The 25,285-nt window shown below is 39.8% G+C and overlaps 1 protein-coding gene across 6 annotated transcripts in view; it reads right to left on the bottom strand.

Annotated features, from left to right (window-relative positions):
- The window catches only part of SERCA (ATPase sarcoplasmic/endoplasmic reticulum Ca2+ transporting SERCA), a 136,190-nt gene that overhangs the window by 46,466 nt on the left and 64,439 nt on the right, over positions 1 to 25,285 (bottom strand). For all 6 annotated transcript variants that reach the window (XR_010860874.2, XM_067152630.2, XM_067152631.2 and 3 more), the window contains exons 4-5: positions 23,364 to 23,446; positions 2,062 to 2,166 (exon numbers count right to left, since the gene is read on the bottom strand). Coding sequence is in view for 5 of the 6 variants with exons in the window: in XM_067152630.2 (XP_067008731.1) it covers positions 2,062 to 2,166; positions 23,364 to 23,446 (188 nt within the window). In the remaining variant the exon portion in view is untranslated. The remainder of the gene's footprint in view (positions 1 to 2,061; positions 2,167 to 23,363; positions 23,447 to 25,285) is intronic.

Below are 25,285 nucleotides of genomic sequence, written 5' to 3'. Positions count from 1 at the left end.
GTTCACACCTGTTTGTTCCAGCAATCATTTTCATTTCATGTCCGTTCTGTTTCTTATAATTTATGAATAAGATAAATCAATAAATAAATGCCGTATGACCTCCGAAGAAGCCTGGTGCGGGCCTTTTTCTCGTGGACGGCCTATTAGGAGACCTGCATGTCTGTTAAGATGAGGGCCCTACCTAGGATGGTTTCTGACGCTGAATAAGCCACACACACCCAGCCCTCGAGCCATTGGAATTAAGCAATTTAAGGTTAAAATCCCTGACCCAGTCGGGAATCGAACCCGGGACCCTCTGGACCAAAGGCCAGCGCGCTAACCCTTTAGCCATGGAGCCATGAATAAGACATCCTGAGTTCACCTAGCTTTCACTCCCGTAAAGCAAAGTTGGTGTGAAAACAGACCGATGTAAAGGTTGTTTCATCAGGGAGCTGATTTCCTTCTTACAGAATACTGTTAATCGCAACTGTGAGCTCACTGCATTAGCTTTATTGCACCTTAATTCAATCTCACTATATTACCATCCTGAGAGAACACATATCCTAAAAACCTGAAATTATCTGCCTGTTCCAGCTTTGTATCCCCAATCTGACATTCAATTCTCTTGGATTTCTTACCTACTGACATCAATTTAGTCTTGGTAAGGCTAATTTGCATGCCATATTCATTGTAGCCTACCAATTTTCAAGTTCCAAGATATTAGACTGCAGGCTTTTGGCACAATCTGCCATTAAGACCAACTTGTCAGCATAGACCAGACTGCTTACTACATTTCCACCTATGTGAATCCTTCCCTGCCACTTTATACCTTTCAGCATATGATCAATGTAAACTATGAACAACAGAGGTGGAAGATTACAACCTTGTCTAACCCCTGCAGGTATCTTGAACCAAGAGCTCAATCTAGCATTAATTCTCAATGCAGCCCAATTGTCAACATAAATGCCTTTTTGACTGATTTTTATCTACCCTTAATCCCATAGTCCCCCAGTACGGCAAACATCTTTTCCCTCAGTACTCTGTCATACGCTTTCTCCAGATCTACGAAACATAACCGTCTATTCCTCCCATAGCATTTTAAAATTACCTGCTGCATATTGAAAATCTGATCCTCACAACCTCTTTCTGATCTGAAACCCCACTGGTTTTCACCCAACTTCCTCTCAACCACTGATCGCACCCTCCCTTCCAAGATGCCAGTGAACACTTTGCCTGGTTCACATATCAATGAGACACCTCAATAGTTGTTGGAATCCTTCCTGTTCCCTTGCCTATAGATAGGTGCTATTACTGCTTTTGTCCAATCAAAAGGTATCTTACTAACACTCCATGCTAATTTTATCACACTATGAAGCCATTTCATCCCTGCCTTTCCATTATATTTCACCATTTCAGGTATAATTTCATTTATTCCTGCTGCTCTATGACAATGGAGGTTATTTAGCATCATTTCCACTTCATCAAGCTTAATTTCACCAACATCATTGTCCTCCTCCTCATGAATTCTGTTGTTCGCGACGTCACCAGGACGATTTCCTTTTATACTGAGAAGATTTTCAAAATATGAACTTAGTTTTTTGTTTCGGTTTTACAATTTCATTTACGTCGCACCAACACAGATAGGTCTTACGGCAGCAATGGGAAAGGAAAGGGCTAGGAGCTGGAAGGAAGTGATCATGGTCTTAATTAAAGAACACCCCAGCATTTTCCTGGTGTGAAAATAGGAAACCACAGAAAACAATGTTCAGGACTGCCACAGTGAGGTTTGAACCCACTACCTCCAGAATGCATGTTGACAGCTACATGACCAAATCACACAGCAACTCGCTAAAGTTTCGTGACAGTCTTTAATGATATATAATTGCAACCATTTGTGGGTTAGAAAATGAGTAGATCTGTTTTTTTTTTTCTTTTTTTGGCTGGTTAAACATTGCACAAAGTAACCACACTGTCATAAAGTAACGTCAGTTTAAACATTTCCCTATTTTGGCCTTTTTCCAGGTTGGAATTTCTGAAATATCCAAAAAGTCTACTGGTGCATTAATATTAAATACTACTTACCTGCCATACACCGACGATGGCGTTAGCGATGAGGATAAGCAAAATGACGAAAGGTTCAACGAAAGCGGTGAGCTGATCATCGTGCTCTTCAAATAACGCTAGAACCTGAAACAGAAAAGAAAATGAGTCAGACTTCTACGAGACAAAATAACACATTTCACACTTACAGTACACAATTTCAGTATCTGTCTAAAAAAAAAAAAACGGTCACTACCGAAAGTGCTATATTCACCCAGGTCCCGAGCACGAGACCACCTGATGACATATTCACAACTTACTATTATATCGCGATGTCGGCTTTGGAGAACATCGTACGACGATTTGTTTCCTTATATAGGCCACTAAAACTGTATAGACCAAAGACCTGCCATTATACTGAGCTTTAGCCTCTTCAAAAACAAAAAGCCGCACAAGAAAGCGACGATCAGCGGCAAGATAAAATACTTTTCTCACAAGAAGTAACTTTGTTATTGGTTTTACGTCAAACTATCTGCCTACTTATACAGTTTTCAGAGTCGAGGTAACTTGTCAGCCTGATCACAGTACTGAACGCAGTTTGTTAGTTAATTAATTTGTTTATTTAGCACATGGTTGTAGGATTGCATACAAAATTAGAAAACATATATACAATGCATAATATAAGCACAGTATATACAGCAGTGAGGTGCCAACACCTTTGTCATCTTTGAACGTCAAGTAAATTCAGCCATTGGATTATGACAAGAGCATTTACAACGTCTGACTGTGGTCCTTTGCAGTGAACACTGAAAATGTGTATTCCACAGTCTGTTGGAAAGATCCGCAATCACAGGTGAGCTCCAAAAGCCTCAATTATGAAGTATGCACATCAGTCGTGTTTTGTGCGAAACCGTTTGACTGCCGACCAAGTCCTGCGATGTACAGTAGATTGAAGTCTCTTGGAGCATTTGGACTGACCATTCTGAACCGTTCTGGAGCTAACATGTCTTTTCCCACATCTCACTCAGCACAAAGTCCGTTTCTGACAGCTCCTTGCCTATGATTGGTGGATGGACGGATTTTAGGCTATAGTTGCAAAGGTCCTCGAGTCCCTGTGGATACACAGGATAGTACTAGACAAGACTTCACTGTACTCTCGAAGTAACATGATAGACTGCCGCATTATCTGGTGGAACAATATGAGTGAGGAATGGCAGCTAGAATGTTGGAGGAGACCGAATTTTTGTAGCGTTATCATTGCGATGTTCACTTTGTTACGAGAGAAATAACATCTAATATTTAATTATTTGACAGATATCACTGAATGTAACTTAAAAGCTTTTCAGTCTGTGAAAAGCTTTTAAGTTACATTTAATGAGTCAACAATGGAAAGTATGGCTTCCTTCTTAACAAGATATCATTGAATAAAAATGGTGTGACTGTTTCTATATTGTACAGTCTAGTACTCTGAAGGACAGCCAATAAATAGAGCAGAAATAAACAACTTTGGAAGATTGCTAAGTATTTCTACAGGACTGTGTCACATGTCTACAAAACTGTCGGAGCTAAGAATGATTAGCCTCTTGTTTTGATCGTACTATCAGTCAAATGATTTATTGAATTATAGTTAAATTGCCGCATTACTACAAATTGGCAGTATGAGGAAAGGCGAAAGCGTGTTGCAAAGAAAGCTGACACCTCTTTTTAGCGCCACTTCCATCTGCCTGCCCATTACAAAATTAGCTCGCCCAATACAGAGCTGACGTCAAAATTCCATCTCACTCAAGACGAGATAAGGGGAAGTGCATGGCGTCGCCATCCACCCCGTGATAGATGTTAACGTCCATTAATATACAGGAGAATGACGATACAATATAACACTGAGCAGCTACGACTTTCGAGGGAAATGTTTCTTCCATCTGTGTCAGTCCCATATTTATATATCGCTTACAAATACAGAAAGGTACTACTACCAATAATAAGTGTATTTTGGGGCAGTTTATAACACTCCGTTTCCATGAGGAACACAGTATTGCAAAAACTACTTTCGACGTATATGGGAACTGCGAATTTCCACACAAAACGACCAGTCCCTCTGTAATTCTCCTTCCAGTCTCGTTAAGCACGTCATTCTTTCACATCAACCCTCCAAAACGTCCTGCTTCATGACTAAACGGTTAACATACTGGCCAAGGTCCAAGGGGCCCCGGCTTCGATTCCCGGCCGGGTCGGAGATTTTAACCTTAATTCATCTGCCACGGGGTCTGGCTATGGAAGCAAGTCTTTTTTTTTTTTTTTTTTTGCAGTTGCTTTACGTCGCGCCGACACAGATAGGTCTTATGGCGACGATGGGGCAGGAAAGGGCTAGGGGTCGGAAGGAAGCGGCCTTAATTAAGATACGGCCCCAGCATTTGCCTGGTGTGAAAATGGGAAACCACGGAAAACTATCTTCAGGTCTGCCGACAGTGGGGTTCGAACCCACTATCTCCCGAACACGGATAATGGACGCACTTAAGCGACTGCAGCTATCGAGCTCGGTTGGTCTGGCTATTTGTGTCGTATACACTCATTAGAATTCACCTGAGAAAGGGCCCCACTGATGCGCAGGGCACCTACAAGCCGTCAACTTAACAAAGACTTGCACCAGGCCTATATAGAAGCCATACGCCATTATTATTATTATTATTATTATTATTATTATTATTATTATTATAACAACCCTCCAATTCACTAATACACTGTTCTCTGGTATAGCCATTATCCTTATTTAATACGTGTTTAAGAATCACCATTACGTCAATTATGACGAACGAAGCGCTTCATAATTGGGTGTAAAGGCTAGTACACACCTAGCGACAAAGACGCGGGACACTGTATGGGGACAGTTGCATGGAACCAAGGAATCGGCGCGAAATGGCGCAAAAAAACGTTTTATGGGCTTTTAATGTTGTGGATCTTTTTCTCCATCTCGTGAATGGACATAGTGAACTTTTTAGCCAGAGACTCCATTGCTTCCCTCCTTTTGTCTCTTTTTATACTCGGTAGACATAACATCCCAAAGACAAGGGAGGGTGTGTAAATCCTCAATGATTTTTAGAGTGGTTTCCATCGCAAAACAACAGAACACGAAACACAACACCAACACGTGGCGGCTATCTGTACACTGGCAACGGCGTGTCCCGGGACTTTGTCTCGCGACACGTCCAGACTACATCGTGTTGCGCAACATTTGTATCATACATCCTATTTCGAATGGGAGACCTGCGACATGCAACTTTTGTATCGCGACAGTCCCGAACACGGAAAAAATGTCGCAGGACATCCCTGGAACTTGTCGCGATACACGTGTTCCGCAACTCTGTCGCTTGGCCTTAAGACAATATCAAGATTTAATTAGTGTTAACTAGGAATACTAAAAGTAAGCAGTGCATTTTATTAACAGGTCCATGGTTTACTAACAAAGAATATTAACTTTATCGAAATATCGCATTTTTATTATTATATGGCTTGGAAGAAATTAGAAATATCAACAGCGATTTATTTATTTATTCATTTATTTATTAGGGTCGAAAAGCATGGACTGGCATTTCAGAAGACGAAAAAAGATTGATGTGTGGAGGAAAACGCACAGTAGTCTCATCACAACGTAGAATTCATAATACGAAATAAAAATGTAAGTATTTTCAGAGCCTTGTGCGCTTGATAAGCATCAGTGATAAAGTCTGGCCTTTCACTCACACAGCTATATTCTCAGCAAAACAGATTATTTGTGACTGTAAAAGTCTACTTACGCAGTTTGTAATAAAGTAACTTTAAACAACGGATAATCTAACGGATGCACCCTAAAACTCTTCGTCAAACAGAATTTTAAGGAATGAAACTGAAATATATTGATTACATCCTTTTGCAACAAGGATTATCCTCTCTAAAACATCTTATAATACAGAACTTCGACAGGAATATGAACACCATAATCGTGACAACGCTCTGCAACAAGGCAAGCCGAGCAGCCTGTGTCCAAGGTCTGGTATCGCCTCCCTCCATCGTTCTGACGCAAGCTAATACGTTTTGTGACGTCATCGACATGTACCGTAACACAGTCACGGGCGCGCACGAAGAGACAAGCCGACAGTGTGTTTCTCCATACCGTGCGGCCTCCTTCCTCCGGCAAGGAAATCGTACTAAGTGATGAACAGGAGGTATTGGATCTAATCCTCTCATACTGAACACCACTCATGCTTCACAGTCTTCGGCAAAATATAAGTACCCGTAACTTCTGGTTATAAAATATTGTACATTAAAAAGTTGTTAGGCACTAAACACAATAATTAATCATCGGACATAAAGGATCTATAGCTTCTTCATATCTATCATTTGACGGAAATCTGTGAGGACAGGGAATTCGCCACGTGGATAACATTCTTGGTAAACTAGATTCATCTGCATCAAAACCAGATGTGTATCTATGAAGTTGTTAAAAGTGAAGAAGGTACCGAGATTACCATCAGATATGACTAATTCTAATTTAATCCCTACTGTAATCTCTACTTCGATCTACCGAGACTTTCAAATTTTCTATTACACATTTTTAAAAATATTTTGTATTTAAGGTATTTTTAAACCTTGTTCGTGATTGTTTCTTAATAATTCAATACAGTAGCCTACGGTTCTATCAGTCTCTGAAATGAAAGTAGCATTTCAGTTTTTGAAGATATACAATTTAAATATAAATCGCCTTGGTATAACAGTTAGGGTATTGTTTTCCACTTAAGAGTGGGCTTTATAGAAAGGACGGAGGTATAGTTCAAGGGGAAACGTGTGGGGCGAAAATGTTGTCAGTCACAAGTCTAAGTCATCTGAACAGTCGAAATTTTATTAATGTACCATAGTACATGGTGAACGGGAGAAAAATATAAAATCTGGTACTGATCAAGCCGACAAAACTAATTCTAAAAGTTATGTGACAATATTCGTTTAGGAAAGCCTACCGTTAATGTTCCTAAAAATGAGCACAAAGCTTCTGCTGCACAGAAATGAGATTTACGCTCAAGCAATGTCTTTTTATGGAGGTTCTGCTCCTTGACTGAACAGTCAGCGAAGTGGCCTACGGTTCAGAGGACTTCGGGTTCGATTCCCGGCCGGGTCGGTGATAACTGTGTATCGTTAATTCCTATGGCTTGAGAACTTCGTGTTTGTATTTGTCTCAGTACACATCTACACACAACGCAACCCCCAGTACCCCCCCCCCCCAGTGGAATTTTTACAAAAACAAAATAAACAGAAACTGACACGTTATTGAAGAACCAACAGATCTATTGAATCTATTGTATAATAAGCATCCAAAGCTGGATTTTAGATTGTAAACTGAGCATAGCATTCGCTGTAAAACTTTTGATCTTTATCATATTGTTCTGGTTCCGAATTTTAATGGAAGATTTTGTAGTGTGTTGTAATATGAGTATCAACATTATTCACTTGTATCTTTTTTTTTGTATCAGTGTCCTTATAATGATAACACGACAACACACGCACAAGCATCTTGATTGTGTTCTATTATTTTATATCTATAAGCCCCATCCCCCCATCGACCGACCCAGGCTACGCTACTGAATCACACTAATAATCAACACAGAAAAACACAACAATGTAATCACATCCCTTCACACAGGGTTGCCGTCAAGAAGGGCATCAGACCATAAAACTGGGCCAAATTCATATACGTTCCGACCCCAAGAAATTGGGAAAAAGGCTGGGAAGGAGAAGAATGTTTCTTTACAGAAACTCTGCATACCCAACTGACAATAATAATAATAATAATAATAATAATAATAATAATAATAATAATAATAATAATAATAATAATAATAATAATAATAATAATAATAATAATAATAATAATTGTACCGGGCGGTACACCTCCGCTCCGCTAATTCAAACTTTGCGCCAGTTGAAACTCCTTTACTGGAGGAAGCCTGAACTCTAACCTCTAACAACCATGTTAATTCTAAAGTTTATCAGAAGATGTCATTACTATAAATTTTGAAGTGTTCTGAACTGTGTCTTTTTCGATTTATATTTCTTTTCTCTGTAGCAAGAAGTGTGAACATTCTCTTCTAGATGGCACCATTTAAGAATTACAATTGTGCACCCTAGTGCAAAGTGAAGGAACTTTTCTTTGAAGAAATTTTGTAGTCATAAGTTTGCTCTTTGTTAAATTTCTTTCTGTCATTGTTTGAGTTGGCAATGTTAATCCGTTCGTTCCGTCAGTTTTGAAATTAGCCAATCCCGAATTTCTTAAATTAATTTTCGACCAATTGGGGCTTTCTTCCCCAACCTACTCTGTAACTGTGTTCGGTAACCAATAAAAGCTCGTGGGCGGGTGTTATCATTCATGAAAGGTCTCGAATGTTCCACGAGGGTATATAAACTGCTGATTTTTGGGTCTCCGGGCCACTTCAGTAACATCTATCATTGTGTAAATTATGTAGCAGGGGGCGGGAAGCGCCTCTTTCGTCGGGCAGCAGTTCATCAATAAGGTAATGGCCTTTTAATAACTTATTTTCTTGCTAGCTCAGCAGTTTAACTCTCGGGGCAGGTTCGATACCTTTTACCATGTAACTTTCCTCTAAAATGTAAAAGACACTTGGTATAGATTCTATCTCTTTAAACTACATATTGGGATAGAGAGTGCTTAACCCTCTCGAGCTCCCACTCCTACTGCTTTGAGGTGAACTTATTTTCTCAACCGTTTCTTCCCTCCCTAATGTAATGTAAATTATTTTCTTATATAAGTCACCTCTTTAGTATGGGATTAGCCCTTGCATAAGCGGCCTAGTGCCAAATAGGTTTTAAAGAAATGTATTAGGAGTGCAGTTTCGCCTCCTCTCAAGTTGGTATTTTGGAGGCCATGTAATTGTCCTGTTTCTTTATTGAGTAGGCCTCAGTAGGTTGGGTATTTTTACCCCTGTTTTCATGTGCTTGGAGGTCAGCTTGAAGGTGGAGTTTGGTGTGGCCTTTGATAGGCTTGAACTTTGAGAGCGGGTTGCTCTTTCTTAAATCGGTTTATGTGTGCCTCGAGCAGACTTTACTGAGTAACAGGGAGCAAGTGCTCCTGGGCATGATTGGGGTTTTCTGCCCCTTTGTCAAACCTGGTATTTGGCTAATGTTGGGCTAATTGCTCAAGAATCGTGTGTCTGGCTCTCGGAGCCCAAATCCTTTAACAACTGTAATTGTACATTCTCGATTTGTTGCTAGGCTACTAAGTACCTGTTATATTTGTTATTTCTTGATCTTGAAAAGAAAATATAACCAAGTTAAATTTTAAATTAACTTTAATTTCGTATATTGAGACCTATTCATCCCAGCACCTTCTTTCACCTCTGCTGATCCACCAAACCACGGTAATAATAATAATAATAATAATAATAATAATAATAATAATAATAATAATAATAATAATAATAATAATGGCGTGTGGCCTTCGGAGAGGCTTGGTGCAGGACTTTTCTTTATTTGACGTCCGTAGGCGATCTGCGCGTCGTGATGAGGATGCCATGAAGATGAAGACGGCACATACACACAGTCCCCGTGCCAGGGGAATTAACACATTATGGTTAAAATTTCCGACCCTGCCGGGAATCGAACCCGGGACCCTGTGACCAAAGGCCAGCACGCTAACCATTTAGCCACGGAGCCGGACACCCAACTGATGAAAATGCCGGACAGGTCAATTTCATACCTTAGAACACACGAGGTGCGTGCGTAGTCCAGAATGAATGATGTAGTGGGAGTGGATTTCGGAGAAGCCCCTCAACACACAGACATAGCGAGCTGTGGGTGCAGTCCACCAGATGACAGGCTGTCGACTAAACACGTAATCCATTCAGCACAATGTGGAGTTTTTTTGTTCCTCAACATGTGATCGTTAACGTCATATTCGAAGGGACCATCATGATGGAACTTCACATACTACATTCCCAATCGAAATTAAAATGTTCATCTGATTAATGAATTAAGTGCAGATAAAGAATCGAGAAGCTGTTCAAATAATTCGTATTATCCACCATGGAGAGTGAAGGGACCAATCAATCAATCAATCAATCAATCAATCAATCAATCAATCAATCAATCAATCAATCAATCAATCAATCAACAATCAATCAAATGATCTGCATTGAGGGCTATCGCCCAGGTAGCAGATTCCCTATCAATTGTTTTCCTAGCCTTTACTTAAACGTTTTCAAAGAACTGAAATTTATCGCACACTTCCCATGATACTGTATTCCAGTCCCTTTTGTTCTAGTTTCTTCATAGACCTTTACATGTTAAATCTGACAACCTGTGTAGATGCGTCTGAACTAATGAATGTATGAGCAGTTAATTGAGGCTACGATTGAAAAGAAAGCGACCGTAGCCTTTACGTTAAGGACCATTCTAGCACCTGCCAACTGAGTTGAAGTAGGAAACGACGGAAAACAACTACGATGGACAATGAGTTTTCAACCTTAAATTACTGTCTTTTTTCCCGTCTCAAACTCCTGGAAAGCTGAGAACAGAACCCATGTCAACTGGGGAGCAGTCTACGTCGTACTACCACGGCAGTGGCCATATGAGTTCATTTAGACCAACGCGAGGATTTTGGGATCATTTTTTTATAAGCTACTTTACGTCACACCGACATAGATAGGTTTTATGATGCCGATTGAGTAGGAAAAGTGCTAGGAGTGGGAAGGAAGCGACCTTAAGATACAGCCCCAGCATTTGCCGGGTACGAAAATAGGAAACCACGGAAAACCATCTTCAGAGCTGCCGACAATGGGGCTCATAGCTGCGCGCCACAAACCGCATGACCAACTCGCTCGGTACTCATGAAAACAGATTGCTTCTCGCTAGCCTACCAAGTGAAACTGTTTAGACAGGTTAAGTTTTCTCGGAGGGTGGACGGAAGAGAAGGGAACTTGTAGTTTTACGTGATTGCTGAAAACGTGATAACAGCCAGGGGACCTCCAGTTTTACGTTCAATATGAACTACAGAGATTGATTTTTCATTTCAAAAATACTTCATTCACTGGTCGGAATTCGAACCGAGACCACCTTGACGAGAAATCAGCGACCATGCCCCTCGGCTATCAAGTCCCTTACGTTCTGCCAAACTTGGACGAAGATAAAGGCTGCACTAGTATCGAATAGTGAGTAAATTACAAGTTCGCTGTAACAACGAAAGTAAAATAACAAGAGTTTTCCAACATACGGGAAAGTTTATATATGACTGGCACGTGTCACAATTATGATAGGGACTGTGGTACACAGGAACCTCACGCGTTCAATGCCCCCGCCACATGCACAGGATGGGAGCTGGCATTCAGGTTATGCCGGGGAATGTCGAGTATACTATCACAGGTGGCACATTAAGACTAGCTACATTGGGATTAGGAAATCAAAGGATTATCCATATCATAAACTGTAAAATAAGATACCAGAATTTTAACCTTCATATTCCAGTTAAAAGTAATATAACTACAAAAGCGAAATATCTCTTTCTAGAATCAATTTTGACTGCCTGAATGGGACCTATCTTCTTCTGGTTCCTATCCGTTCCGGATGTTGGCAACCATCTTCGATGTGCTCGTCCTGTCACTTGCGGCTCGAAAAAGCTCTGTAGATGTTTTAGAGGTCCACGTTCTGATGTTCTTAAGCCAGCATATTCTTCTTCGGCCAACGCTTCTTTTTCCTGGAGTTTTTCCTTGCAGGATGGTCTGAAGGAGATTGTATCGGCTGTTCCGCATGATGTGTCCCAGGTACTGGATCTTTCTTTGCTTTCACCGTGGTCAATACTTCTTTCTCTTTCTTCATTCTTCGTAGAATCTCGACATTTGTGACACGCAATGTCCACGGTATTCTTAACATTCTTCTATATAGCCACATCTCAAAAGACTCCAAGCGTTTACCCAATGAATCTGTCAGAGTCCATATTTCAACACCATAGAAGAGAGTGGAGAACACACAGCAGCGTAGAAGTCTGATCTTCGTCGACATTTCTAACCCGTGATTCTTAAACAGATTGCTCATCTTATTGAAAACAGCCCTGGCTTTTCCAATTCGGGTCTTCACTTCATCAGAAAAATCCCACTGGTCATTTATGGTGGTACCAAGATACGTGTATTTATGGACTTGTTCAATGTTGTTCTGGCCTATCTTACGATGACATGCAAGAACCTTGTTTTTATTGATTATCATTGTTTTCGTTTCTTGAGTGTTGACATCTAGACCATATTCAAAGCTCTTTTGTGTAAGTCTATCTACAAGGTACTGTAAACTATCCTCACCATCAGAAAAGACGACTGTGTCGTCGGCATATCGGATGCTGTTGATATATTTGCCGTTTAAAAGCACTCCCATCTCCACTTCATCAAGAGCTTCCTTTAAGATGAGTTATGAATAGATGTTGAAAATCAGTGGGGATAATATACAACCCTGCCTTACACCTCGTAGATTGTCAATGTCCGTATTTTCTCTGTCCAACCTCACAGAAGCCGACTGGTTCCAATATAAGTTTACTATTATACGCAGGTCCTTGTCATCCAAACCGATGCTTTTTAAGATTTCTACTGTCTTCTGGTGTTTTACTAGTTCTGTATGAGTTGCGCCGAGTAAAATTTGCGCCGTGGAGATTCCCCGCCGGGAGTAGAAGTGGTTTGAGAGCTGTCTTAAGCATCTATCTGCGCTGCACCACAGGGGGTTATTTCCAAGTTCAAGGAATGTTTGAATATCTGTAGTACTGACATTTTGAAATTAATACATAAAAAATATTATTCACTAATTTTTTTTGCTAGTTGTTGTACGTCGCACCGACACAGATAGGTCTTACGGAGACGACGGGACAGGAAAGGGCTAGGAGTGGGAAGGAAGCGGCCGTGGCCTTAATTAAGATACAGCCCCAGCATTTGTCTGGTGTGAAAATGGGAAACCACGGAAAACCATTTTCAGGGCTGCCGACAGTGGGGTTCGAACCTACTATCTCCCGAATACTGGATACTGGCCGCACTTAAGCGACTGCAGCTATCGAGCTCGGTATTCACTCGATCAATGTTGGTTTCTTGCACATTTAGAAAATCTGAATCGTATTTATATCAGTGAATGAAATGTGTATAACTACGTAGTTTGACTTAATTTACAAACCAAGTGTGGAAACATGGAATCAGTCTTTCAGTCTTATGAAGAATATCCACAGCCTGTTTGTAGCTGACAGGGTCAGGAATAGAATGAATGAAGAATGAAATACCGCTAAAGGAAGAAAATACTGCCGAATGCGAGATCGGACGTGCTTTTGCGGATAAAGATTAATGGATGGCAAATGAAATGTAGCGAATTTGTTGAATAAAGAATGACCAGTGAAAACAGAAAAAACAAAAACTGTCTCACCCTACTTTTCCCCGACATGCACCCCTTATGAAGTGATAGGGCTCAAGAATGAACCATAGCTACGCATTCCCCTGGGTATAAAAGATTAATAAATGGCAAATGAAATTGTTTTAAACAGTAATGCTGATATAAATATGAAGAAATCAGAAATAATATTTTGAACGCCAGCTTTGCTATGTTTCTGCCCTTTTGTTAGGTAAAACATACAATAAAATGTTGGGAATGTTGAAGGAGAGATTTCCCGACTGGAAACCCGAAAGGGTGGTCATTGATTTTGAGTCTGCCAGCATTTGTGCTTTGAAACAGTCATTTCCATTAGATGAAATACAAGGATGTTTCTTTCATTTTCTCCAGTGTATTTGGAGAAAGGTACAGGAAATCGGACTGACAACACACTACAAAGAATGTCAAGAAGTGAGGCTGACAATTCGGAAGTGCGGGGCTCTTGCCTTCTTGAAGCCTGAAGAAGCGCCACAGAATCCTAAACTTGTCCAGTTTTTTTACTATTTTGTGGGAGAATGGCTTGAAAATCATAATGTACCACAAGCAATCTGGAACTGCCACGGAAGACGCCACAGAACAACAAATGCTGCTGAAGGGTGGCACTACAAAATTAACAGTATTCTAGGGAGACCGCACCCACGAGTTAAAGATCTCATTTTGGGTCTCAAGTCTGAAGCAGAAAGCTCGAATTTTAAGATTGCCAGGAATGAACTTCATCTTGAGGGCAAAAGAAGAAAAAGAAGTTACGTGCAATTAGACCAAAGGATCTTGAGAGCAACGGAGGTCTATTTGGAAAGCGGTAATGTAATCATTCTGAAACACGAAACTTCCCTGTGGAATTCCCAAACAAGACCTCTAGTTCCTAGAGTGATTAATGACCACGGCGCAAGTTTTACTGATTTTAACACGGCGCAACTTTTACTCGGCGCAACTCATACGACACCGTTTTACTCTGTCGAAAACCTTCTGGTAATCAATAAAACAGGCATAAATGTCGCAATTCACGTCTCTGCACCTTTGAAACAGCACCTGGATACAAAACAATGCTTCACGCGTACCAACTGCATTTCTAAAACTAAACTGTGTAGGAGAAATTTGTTCTTCACAGATCTTGTATATTCTTCGGTGAATGATCCTCAGAAATATCTTTAGTAAGTGACTCATGAGGCTGATGGTCCTGTACTCACCACATGTTTTAGCTCCGGGCTTTATGGGCAATGTAATAAATTCAGATTTAAGCCAATTCCGTGGAATGCAACCAGAGTCGTAGATGTTGAATAATGCAGTCAACCATTTTAAATTATCTTCACAGAGAAGCTTTAGAATTTCGGAATTTACATTGTCAGGGCCAGGTGATTTACCATCTTTCATTCCATTTATCGCAGTTTGTACTTCTTCCATCAGAATTCTAGGTCCTGTTTCGCAGTTTACTTCAGGAGGTTCAGGACGATTGTCATAAAAGAGTGAATGGGATCTATAAACCTAACCAATACCCAAAAGGCAAATTCGCATGCAATTAGAATTTGAAGTTTCAATATTTCTTGCATGTTGCAAATTTCAAGAGAACGTTTAAATAATGTTATTGGTTTTATGCCCCACGAACTACTTTTGCGGTTTTCAGAAACGCCGAGGTGCCTGGAATCTTGTCTCGTACGAGTTCTTTTAAGTGTTAGTAAATCTGTCAAAACGAGGCTAACATATTTCTTCATATCGGACTGAGGTGGGATCGAACCCACCAACATGAGCTCAGAAGGGCACCTCTCTGCCATCTAAGCTACTCAATTCGGCCACTGTAAAGTAGGGAGCAAAACATATTTTAATTCACAATTTTTATAGAAAATGGTGGATGCATATTATGTTCTACGAGCAGTGCCTAATTCATAGGCTATATCGCCCATTCACAGAACTTACCGAGAATTTATTATAGGACAATGTGCCCAAGAGGACTTTTCGTGCAATATTATTAAACAGTACATTGTTTAAAAGGTCTTCCGGGGTAGACTTATAGACAGTGTGTCTTATCCATTTTAAGACACAAGTAAGTTACGGAGCAAAAAGCAGAGTAAATTTAGGATCACGTGTTATTTTGCCGCTATATTCAAAGAACGCGCGGGCGGAACGGGATCTCACATTATTTTAACAAACAATCCGGTAAAATATCACTGTCAATATCGAACGTTTAACAACTGTATGGGTGAGGGATTATTATAAAAATTCTACGATTTATTTATATGCCACTTTAATCCTAAAGTGAATGGTGACATGTGTGATGTTTCATCTTCGTTTTTATAAGGAACAGGAGTAGAATTGAGAAAAATAGGCCTACTGGGAAATCTAGATTCAACCTGAATGAAGACTCATTACACAAGGCAAGATGCGTGGGAGTGTTATGGAATATAAAATGTAAAACTATAATAATAATGTTATTGGCTTCACGTCCCACTAACTACTTCTACGGTTTTCGGAGACGCCGAAGTACCGGAATTTAGTCCCGCAAAAGTTATTTTACGTGCCAGTAAATCTACCGACACGAGGCTGACGTACCTGAGCACCTTCAAGTTCCACTGGACTAACCCAGGATCGAACCTGCCAAGATGGGGTCAGAAGGCCAGCGCCTCACCTCAACCATCTGAGCCACTCAGCCCGGCGTAAAACTAAAAGTCCTTTTGGTTTTGAAATATTAGATTATTCATCAAGTAGGTAAAACTCAATGTAGGTAAAACCGCGTAACGTGCACTGTAAAATTAGATTTCTCTTTAGCAGCATACTGGCCTGCACTATCGCTTAGCATATCTTCTATGGATATTACTCATTATGTCACATCCCAAAGCAACCAATCTCAACGAGAAAACAAGTTGAACGCCACATGAGTCAAGTAAAGTCATTATTCACCAAACACGAGATGAACGTAAGAAAGTTTTACTGTAGTCGATCTCTCAACGATGATTGTTTCTTTCTCAACACATCAACAGCACGATTTATAATGGAGCCAAGTTCTTCTAATCCTGTTTTACAACTCAACTGTCAGCAAAATTTATGCTTGTCACGTGCTACTCACCAGAATACGTTAAAGAATGAGTTTTGGCAAACTACTGCAACTTGATTTTAACAAGCCCTACTTTCTAGAAGAATATTCCACATATTAGAACGACTTCAATATTATCTTTGTTTATTAAACATGACTTATTTAGAGAAAGAATAATAGTTGGTTGGAAACTAAACAAAATCACCCCACTATATTCTCCTCCCACTTCATGCGAAAAAAAACACACACACACACACTCTCTCTCTCTCTCTCTTTGCAATTGGCTTCATTGTACTGAACGTCTTTATTTAATTAAAGGAACTTCTAATCAATTATCTAAACTATTGAAGAAAGATGATGTTCTAAATCCTGACAGAGCTGGGGAAGGGCTCCTGAAAAGTCCTTGGTCATAAATGGTATTTTACTGAAATGAAAATCCCTGCTGAAAGGACCGGCAAACAGTTTCATAAAACGCACACCTCCGCTATTATATTGCAACAATTACGCGATCAACCCCCCCCCCCCACACACACACACGACCTACAGTTTAACGTGGAATCCAAAAAATAAATCCCACAAGCACTGGCGAGGATTTGAGCTGTGGCCGCCTTGGTGAGAAGCCAGAGAATGTCACTCATCTATCGAGACACCCCTCCCCCCACTACAAAAGTTATATTCACAATGAAGCACCACCCAAAGACTTTTTTTTTCTCTCTTGAAAAGGGGATGTCTTGAAGATAAGAACTAATATTTCCTGAAGTTCGGTTTTAGGTATTCAACGGCAACATGGTAAAATATATTTAAATTTCATATACAAATCCAAAACTGTTCTCCAAAATATATTTGAATATACTCTTGATTTAGAACATCAAAGTGAAAGATCACAGGACCAACTTATATTTCTAAAAACTACAATAACATCCTGAATTTCACTGTTATAATCTAGTAAAAAATCATACTTTCTGAAAAGTCATACATAACTTTAAACATTTAATTACTATTACAGTAAACTGACAAAGCAGTCACTCCCTCGACGCCAAACACTGTCTTCATTTAATAATATTGTTGAATTTAATAACAAATTACGAATCAAGCTATGAACGCTGCAGTCTAGCCAGAAGTTATCAATCTATGAATACCCTGATACCCTGATAGATGGTTGTACTTTTAAGTAGTTGAACCCAGACGCAATCGAATGGCTTCAAAAATCACATATTAAACTCTATGTTAATTGTATTGTCCTTTATCCTATTACCTCCTCGATACGATTTCCCTAGTGTTTGGTGTTTAGGTATTTGGAAATAAATATGAAACTGGAATACTGAGTACAGTAATGTTTCATACGATGAATAACGTAAAAAAAAAGAAACACTGAACACACAAGCATCGGGTGGATTACCTTCTTACTGATACCTGTGAATTCATGCAGAAACAGCTATTCATCTACCTATGAACATTTAGATGAGAATATGAAATTATTAGTTCTGCCATGCACGTCGTTGAGGGGGGGGGGGGGAGGGTGTAGTTGTAGAATTACAGCCGTAACGCCATCTAGCGGAGATGCGTGGCAGCAGAAAAGATAAAACACACCTCAACTAATAATTTCTTAATAGTCAATCAGTGTAATGTTACTGTTGATTACTTTAGAGATTTACGACACTGCAGGCCATCACATTTTACTGTACTTTCTTCTAGCTCAGTATTAAAACAGACGAGGCCTAGGCTCCAATCCCCCCTCCCCCACCTCAGTCTTAGAGTGATTGTACCTCCATTTTTTCTTCTCATTTCGATAGTCTTCATTATCTTCCTGATCAATAAGGGTTAACAACCACGCAGTTTTTCAGCTTATAAAAACAATCACAATTACTATTACTATCGTCGGCTAGGTCGTTATTATGACGACTGAACAATATTTCTGCGCCACTGATGCTCGCCGTTGATTAATAGGAAAACTATATTCGTGAATATCTCTATAATAGATCTTATAGTTTGCGAGGTATTTGAAAGTCTGTGAAAAATGTAAAGAATTGCAAATATCTCCATTATTATTATTTTTATTATTATTATTAGAGCCTCCGTGGCTCAGACGGCAGCGCGTCGGCCTCTCACCGCTGGATACCGTGGTTCAAATCCAGGTCACTCCATGTGAGATTTGTGCTGGACAAAGCGGAGGCGGGACAGGTTTTTCTCCGGGTACTCCGGTTTTCCCTGTCATCTTTCATTCCAGCAACACTCTCCATTCTCATTTCATAGCATCTATCAGTCATTAATATGTCACTTTGGGAGTGGCGAACCCATCGTACTAACAGCCTATATATGCTTCATTCATTCCATCCCTGACCTGGTCAATGACTGGAAAACAGGTTGTAGGTTTTCATTTTCATTATTATTATTATTATTATTATTATTATTATTAAGGTAAAAGTACAAGACATTTCTTGTCTTGGTTGCATTAATATTGCTACGCATCTATATATCATATACTCGAAAATCACTACTCAATGCGTTTTGTGAATACAAAACATCCTTGAGACGAACAGTGGAACGTCTCTCGGATATATAAACAGGCTAACACCATTGGGGTAAACCGAGAAGCTTGGTTTCATTTTTATCGTAGGAGTCTATCAAAGGTCAGACTGCTCGAGGCGGTGACTCGTTAGCTGCTACACAATGTTAGCGTCGCCAGGGCAACCGGTGAAGTGATAGTAGGAAATAAGCAGTCTGCTAGTCGGAGACGAAACTTCCTGTCTGTTTGTTAGAAGCCCCAAATAGTAAATAAGCTTATGAACTACAAAATTCCGTAAGCCTCGCAAACCAAATACCGTCGGGGTTGGAAAAGAACAAGAGTTGACAAGAGGAAAATCAGGTCGGATTTAGCAACTCCGACCTCAAGTTTGCAGCTTTGGTTGAACTGGAGTTAGTTCCCAACCATTTTCGAGGACACGCGCAAGCTGGCTTGAAAAAAATCTCCAGTTGGTTCCCCAGTAAACAAAAAATAAAAAAAAATTAAAAAAAACTTTATCCTTCGCGTTTATAACAGACTGCTACTGCAGTAGGTAAGATTAAAAATGTCGTTATGCAGTATTCGAATTAATACCTCAATTTCCAGGTAATATAAATAAATTACACATTAAAATAAACTAAATTCTAAAATTACGTTTAAATCGTGGATGGTAAAAGTTTAAAACAAACATGTTGCAAGCCTGAATATCTAGTTATAATGCCTTCTTTTTGACCTCCACTCCACTTCTGCACTCATTATTCTTTTGCAATTGTTCTTTCAGGCCTGGATTTAACTTTGCCCCTTAATGCGATGGAAGCATTGCACTGAATTTCCTTGAGGACATCTGTCAATTGAAATACATTGGGGTGTGAGGCATGAAACTGTTCAATTTCCTGTGAATAGATTCACAGCAATTAATGCTACATTCTGACAAACTTGAAAATTCCGCCCAAATTGCAGGGCGATATTGGTTGTCTGCACCAATATAAATGTTAAAGAGAGAAACATTTTTGTTTCCCCCTCTCCTCATTTGTGTATAAGTAAATACTACTACCATCTAGCGACACTGTATCTTCTTGTCTTTTATAATTATAAAAGGAAGTGTTTGTGTGTATGTCCGTGCGCGATGCCCAGAAAAATCTACAGCACGCAGATATCTGAAATTTTGAACTTAGGTAGAGGGAAAGGGGTCCGAATGCACCTCGAAGCCGGAATTTTCATTTTCGCTTTCGTTGGTGAGTTATGAATGAAAAACCATCGGAAAGCGTGCATTGGGATATGACAATTTAACGTGCTGTCACCAAGATTATATGCATAGAGTCGCTGTCGCTAGGCAACGTACATAAGCTAGGTAGAGAACACAATATTCAAGGAGCCATTTTACGTCCAGGGCGTAAGATACCGTTTTTGGTCGTATATGGTGTGAGGGCATATGACGCTGTTGATGCTCTGCAATGAACACGGCTCTGAAACTGATGACGAATTTTATTGAAGCCACCATCATTACTGAGCATGCTGCGGGCGAAGTAGTATTCCTCGGACTGTAAGTCCATTGAATAGGAAGCCATTTTCGGCCCGCGACACGAGGAGCCATCAGCCCGTAATATTCGGAAGTGTTTGTGTGTATGTGTGCGAAGCCCAGTCAAATCTACGGCACACAGAGATCTGAAATTTTGACATAGGACAATCGCTTAAAGTTGTAGGACTCCATCTTCGAAAACGGCGCTTTTCCCATTGTCAACTGTACGTGGATTGTTCAAGAGTTCAAAAGGCAAACACAATACAGTATACATCCTACCTCCAAATGGAAGGACAGAAATATAGTTTATTCCGAAGGTCTATAAAGAAACAATATATTTTGTATTATATAACATGGTCTTTTACATGGTTTTAATATTATTTGTAACATCCATCAACCCGGTATCTTAAGCATTGAAAGTAACAATATAATAAAAATAAAATAATGTATGTCATGCAATTTACGTCAAAACGATGTGAGTTAATAAATATGTTTTAATTTGCTTTTAAATGAATAGTTTAGAAATATCTAACGTTTGGATTAATGAACGTGGGCAAATGCTAGTGTTTATATCTAGGAAATGCCTTGCTGGCAGGACCTAGTGTTTACAGTGCACTATGTCTTCTGGTATGGGCTAGAGCAATTTTGTTACTTTCATTGATCTGTCTGTCTTATCCTTGGCTTTGACAATATGAAAATGACTGAGGTATGAGCAATGCTAGTAATGCCATTCCTTGTACAGCCAGTCCCTGCTATGAATGGTATGAAAATGTTGCTCATAGGGTCGGTCGGTGCATGCATTTCAGTGGGCTTGGCAGGCTGATATGTAATAGCAACTTCTGGCTCAGTGAAGAAAGCAACGGGAAACTACCTCATTCCTCTAGTACGCCTCTTCAGTGATGCCTAGGCCATCTATGACAGCTGATGTCAGACCTGTTGAGGATCAAATCAGCCTTAGGGCTGAAGACTGAACATACATACATATCTAGGAAACCTCACAACAGATCGATTAATACAAATCTGAACTCGCTCTGTTCCGGAAACTTCCAAAACTATAGGGAAATATCACTAATATTTAATAAGATGATTATTAGAAGTTCTCAACATAACTATAATTCAAGGCCTAACTCGAGAGCTCCGGCGGGTTCGATCTCGGCCCAGTCTGGCAATATTTGAAGGCAATCGAACAAGCCAGCCTTCTGTTGGTAAACTTTTACTGTACTCGCAAGTAAAAACTCTTGTGGCGAAAAATTCCACCATCTTGGTGTCTCCAAAACCATCAAAGCAGTTTGTGAGACGTAAAACTAAAAGTGAACTCAGGTCATAGTTAAAAAATCAACGCGATGTCAAAGACGCCGGGTTGTAAACACGTTCCGCAGTTACCGGCCGTGATATCTGCAATATCATAATTACAGTCATCCTACACAATCCCCGAGCAGCATCTCGCAAACACACAAACCAAGATTATCACGTAAGAATGGACTACAGAAATGAAGCGTGCACTGCTCTCCCACCCCCTCCCTAGTGCAAATTGCAGCCTTCAACAGAAAAGTAAATAGTTGTGGCACACTAGTTATCCCGGTAGACAGACTTTTAGTAATTTCAAAACCTGCCATCAGTGCTTGCTGGAATTTACACAATGAGGAATATAATACAGAAATACTTTCTATTTCCTATCTCCAAACATTTAATTACCCTCGTAAAACTGCTTTATTCGACCAATATTAATCGCAAACGAGTTATGTGAACTATTCCTTCACATCCCATGTACAATGCTAAAGTTATGAGTTAATAATGTGCGTTTAACAACTTTTTAATTAATTACAAATAAACGCCAGAATACCGGAACCTTCCCTCGAAGAGGTTCTTAAACGTGTAAATGAATCCACGAGATGGGTTCTCGTATTTCACTCCAAGATCAATGTGTATGGAATTCGATCCTGGAACTTTGAGCACATGAGGCAAGCACATAAGCCGGCTGACTGCATAGCGACCATGGGGGCCCTTAAGCTGTCTATCTTTCAAATTTAATACCTTTAACCATCTCTTGGTTTCCTCCGATTCACTCCTATACAAAACAGTCATACCTCTGGGTACAAGAGATCCTAAGTCTTTTTATTTCAAACCTTCGTTCGTCCAACGATTAAATGAATAATTGTACCTACACCTACGTTCAAAAGCATACATACTGCTCCTTCTGATAGAGTGTCGGCCCCAAGATCGCAAGTTCAAAGCCGGCAGAGGTAGTCGGATTTTTGAAGAGTGGGATGAAGTCCATCAGAGATTCCATGTCTTACGATGTCAGCATATAACAGATCGCTAGCGACATATAATGTTTACCCGACAAAACAAATTCAAACTCAGCTATAGATCGCTCAAGAGAGATTGTTTACTCTGCCATCCGGTACGGTAAAGCGGAACGACGAAATTGACGCGCGGACAGCTTCGATGGCGTCACATCAAAATATCTGCACACTGAAGATGTGGAAATGCGATCATCATCGTCATCATCATCATTAACATGTATACTTTGCTCAAGAAGAACATTCGCAACCAAGTTTTCTTGTCCATACAAATGCAAACTGCATTTCTCATATTACGAGTATTGCCAAAGAAATGAACACCTTTGGTCCAGTACGCTATTACAAACAAAGCACGATTTCTATTACGTTGGTCATTACTCATTACACTATCAGTAAGCAGCAGTTTTCACGTAGACTACCGGTATTAATGATTGTGATTTTGTCAGCTAAACTATAATATGAAAGTATATGAAAATACATATGACACACACCGTAACAGAAATGTCTACAACATGGCTAAGCATACACAGAACAGTGGGCGAAAACATTAATTCTAATGAGTGTACTTACGAATGAGATGATAGCTGCTAACAATAAGATCTTCACTAAAAGGTCGTCGAATTGTTCCAAAACCAACTGCCATATCGACTTGCCTGCAAACAATAACAGAGTTTTGTCAATTATGCCATCAAAACATGCAAGATAAGAAACTAATAACTAAAAGTAATTCGAGAAGCAGCATACTGCCTGACAAAAGGGATAAATCAATAAATAATGGCAGACTTTTAGTAGTGCTATATTAATCTTGAGCACTATACTTCCCGAGCAGTCTGATTATAATGCCATCGAAATTAATAAGTTGAAAATGCAGGCTACTGCCATTAATAACTAGAACTGCAGTTATAGGAAGCCTAGAGAGAGTGGTGGAGTTTCCTCATTAAGAAATTAAGAGGGGAGGAGGCTGCTTTATGTAGTCCTACACGGTAGTCATCGGCCGTTGAAGGGGGTTAAACCTGTCTACCGATAGTGGTTTGACGGATTCCGTTCCAATATTATGATTACGTTTATACACGAGCCCTAGCAAACATTTACACAGCATCAGAAAAAAAAAAAAAAAAACGCTAGTTCGAAAGTTGTATTACTTAGCTTTTTAAAAATATCTGTCTGATTGCTCTTTTTATATGTAATGAAAAGAGGGTGCTGAACTATAAACCATCTGGCACTGTCTGAAAGGAACATACTTAGTGTGAGCAAGTTCTTCACTCACCCAAAAAGGACTGTTGAAAGTATGGATAGTTTTTTCTTTTGGCCGTTGTTGACATACTTGAGGTAATTAAATAATATTACATTACGGTTTGTTACGTCAGTTCGTGTAGTTAATGTTATATCATTCTTAGCATGTGCTAGTAGTTCGGGGTAGGCCACATAGGAGGATCAGGACTGTTGACATTTTTATAAGAGATTGATATGTATTATAATATAGGCACTATCTATTTATTATGATAACTTCCGTACCCACATGTTCCGTGGTTCAAATCCCGGTCACTCGATCTGAGATTTGTGCTGGACAAAGCGGAAGTGGGACAGGTTTTTCTCTGGGTACTCGGGTTTTCCCTGTCATATTTCATTCCAGCAACACTCTCCAATATAATTTCATTTCATCTGTCAGTCATTTATCAACGCCCCAGAGGAGTTCGGCAGGCTTCGGCAGCCGACACAAAACCTATCCTCGCCGCTAGATGAGGGCTTCATTCATTCCATTCCTGACCAGGACAAATACTGGAAAGAGGCTGTGGATTTTCATTTCACTTTAGTACTCACATGTCACAAAGCATATGACGTATTTACTTACAAACAACTCTTTTGTCTTGGCCAGGTAGTGCAAGAAATAACACGACTCTTAGTATATTGGGATGGTCAACATCCTGTGTCACTGTTTCATGGAAATGTACAGTATATAGATGGAATATTATGAAAATATGCTTTATAATCGTAGCAACTTCAAGATCCAATTCAAAATGAGATTTAAATAACCTCGAGGAAAGTTTGATATTATTTTATTCAAGCGCAGAATACAGTTTTAATATACTGGAGTTACTGCCACTACTTCTTGATGGATGTAGTATTTTTTTATCTGTCACTCGGCACAGGCCAGAGCAAATTGTAGCTTCTATTGAGGTCACATTCTCATTTATGGCTGTGACAATGTTGGCGAGGTATGGGTGATACACGAGTAGCGTGACTGGATGCCGTGAAATGTGCTACTAATAGGGTCGGACGTGCTGCAATAGCATTTTCAGGCCCAGTGAGGAAAGCAATAGCAAATTACTTTACTCCACATTAAGGTACCACCATGGTTTCTGCGGTGATAACAGCGTAAACCTTTGGTGATAAACTAGGCTCCAACCAGCCTCTGGACTGAAGAATTAACAGAAATCGTTTGTAAAAATGATTCAACCACTTAAATTCTATCACTTAAAGTTTTATTACTT

The sequence above is a fragment of the Anabrus simplex genome, chromosome 8 (genome assembly GCF_040414725.1).
Source record: "Anabrus simplex isolate iqAnaSimp1 chromosome 8, ASM4041472v1, whole genome shotgun sequence".
NCBI classification, from domain to species: Eukaryota; Metazoa; Arthropoda; class Insecta; order Orthoptera; family Tettigoniidae; genus Anabrus; species Anabrus simplex.
The sequence above is the reverse complement of the archived record's forward strand: the minus strand, read 5'-3'. Positions and strand labels throughout refer to the sequence as shown.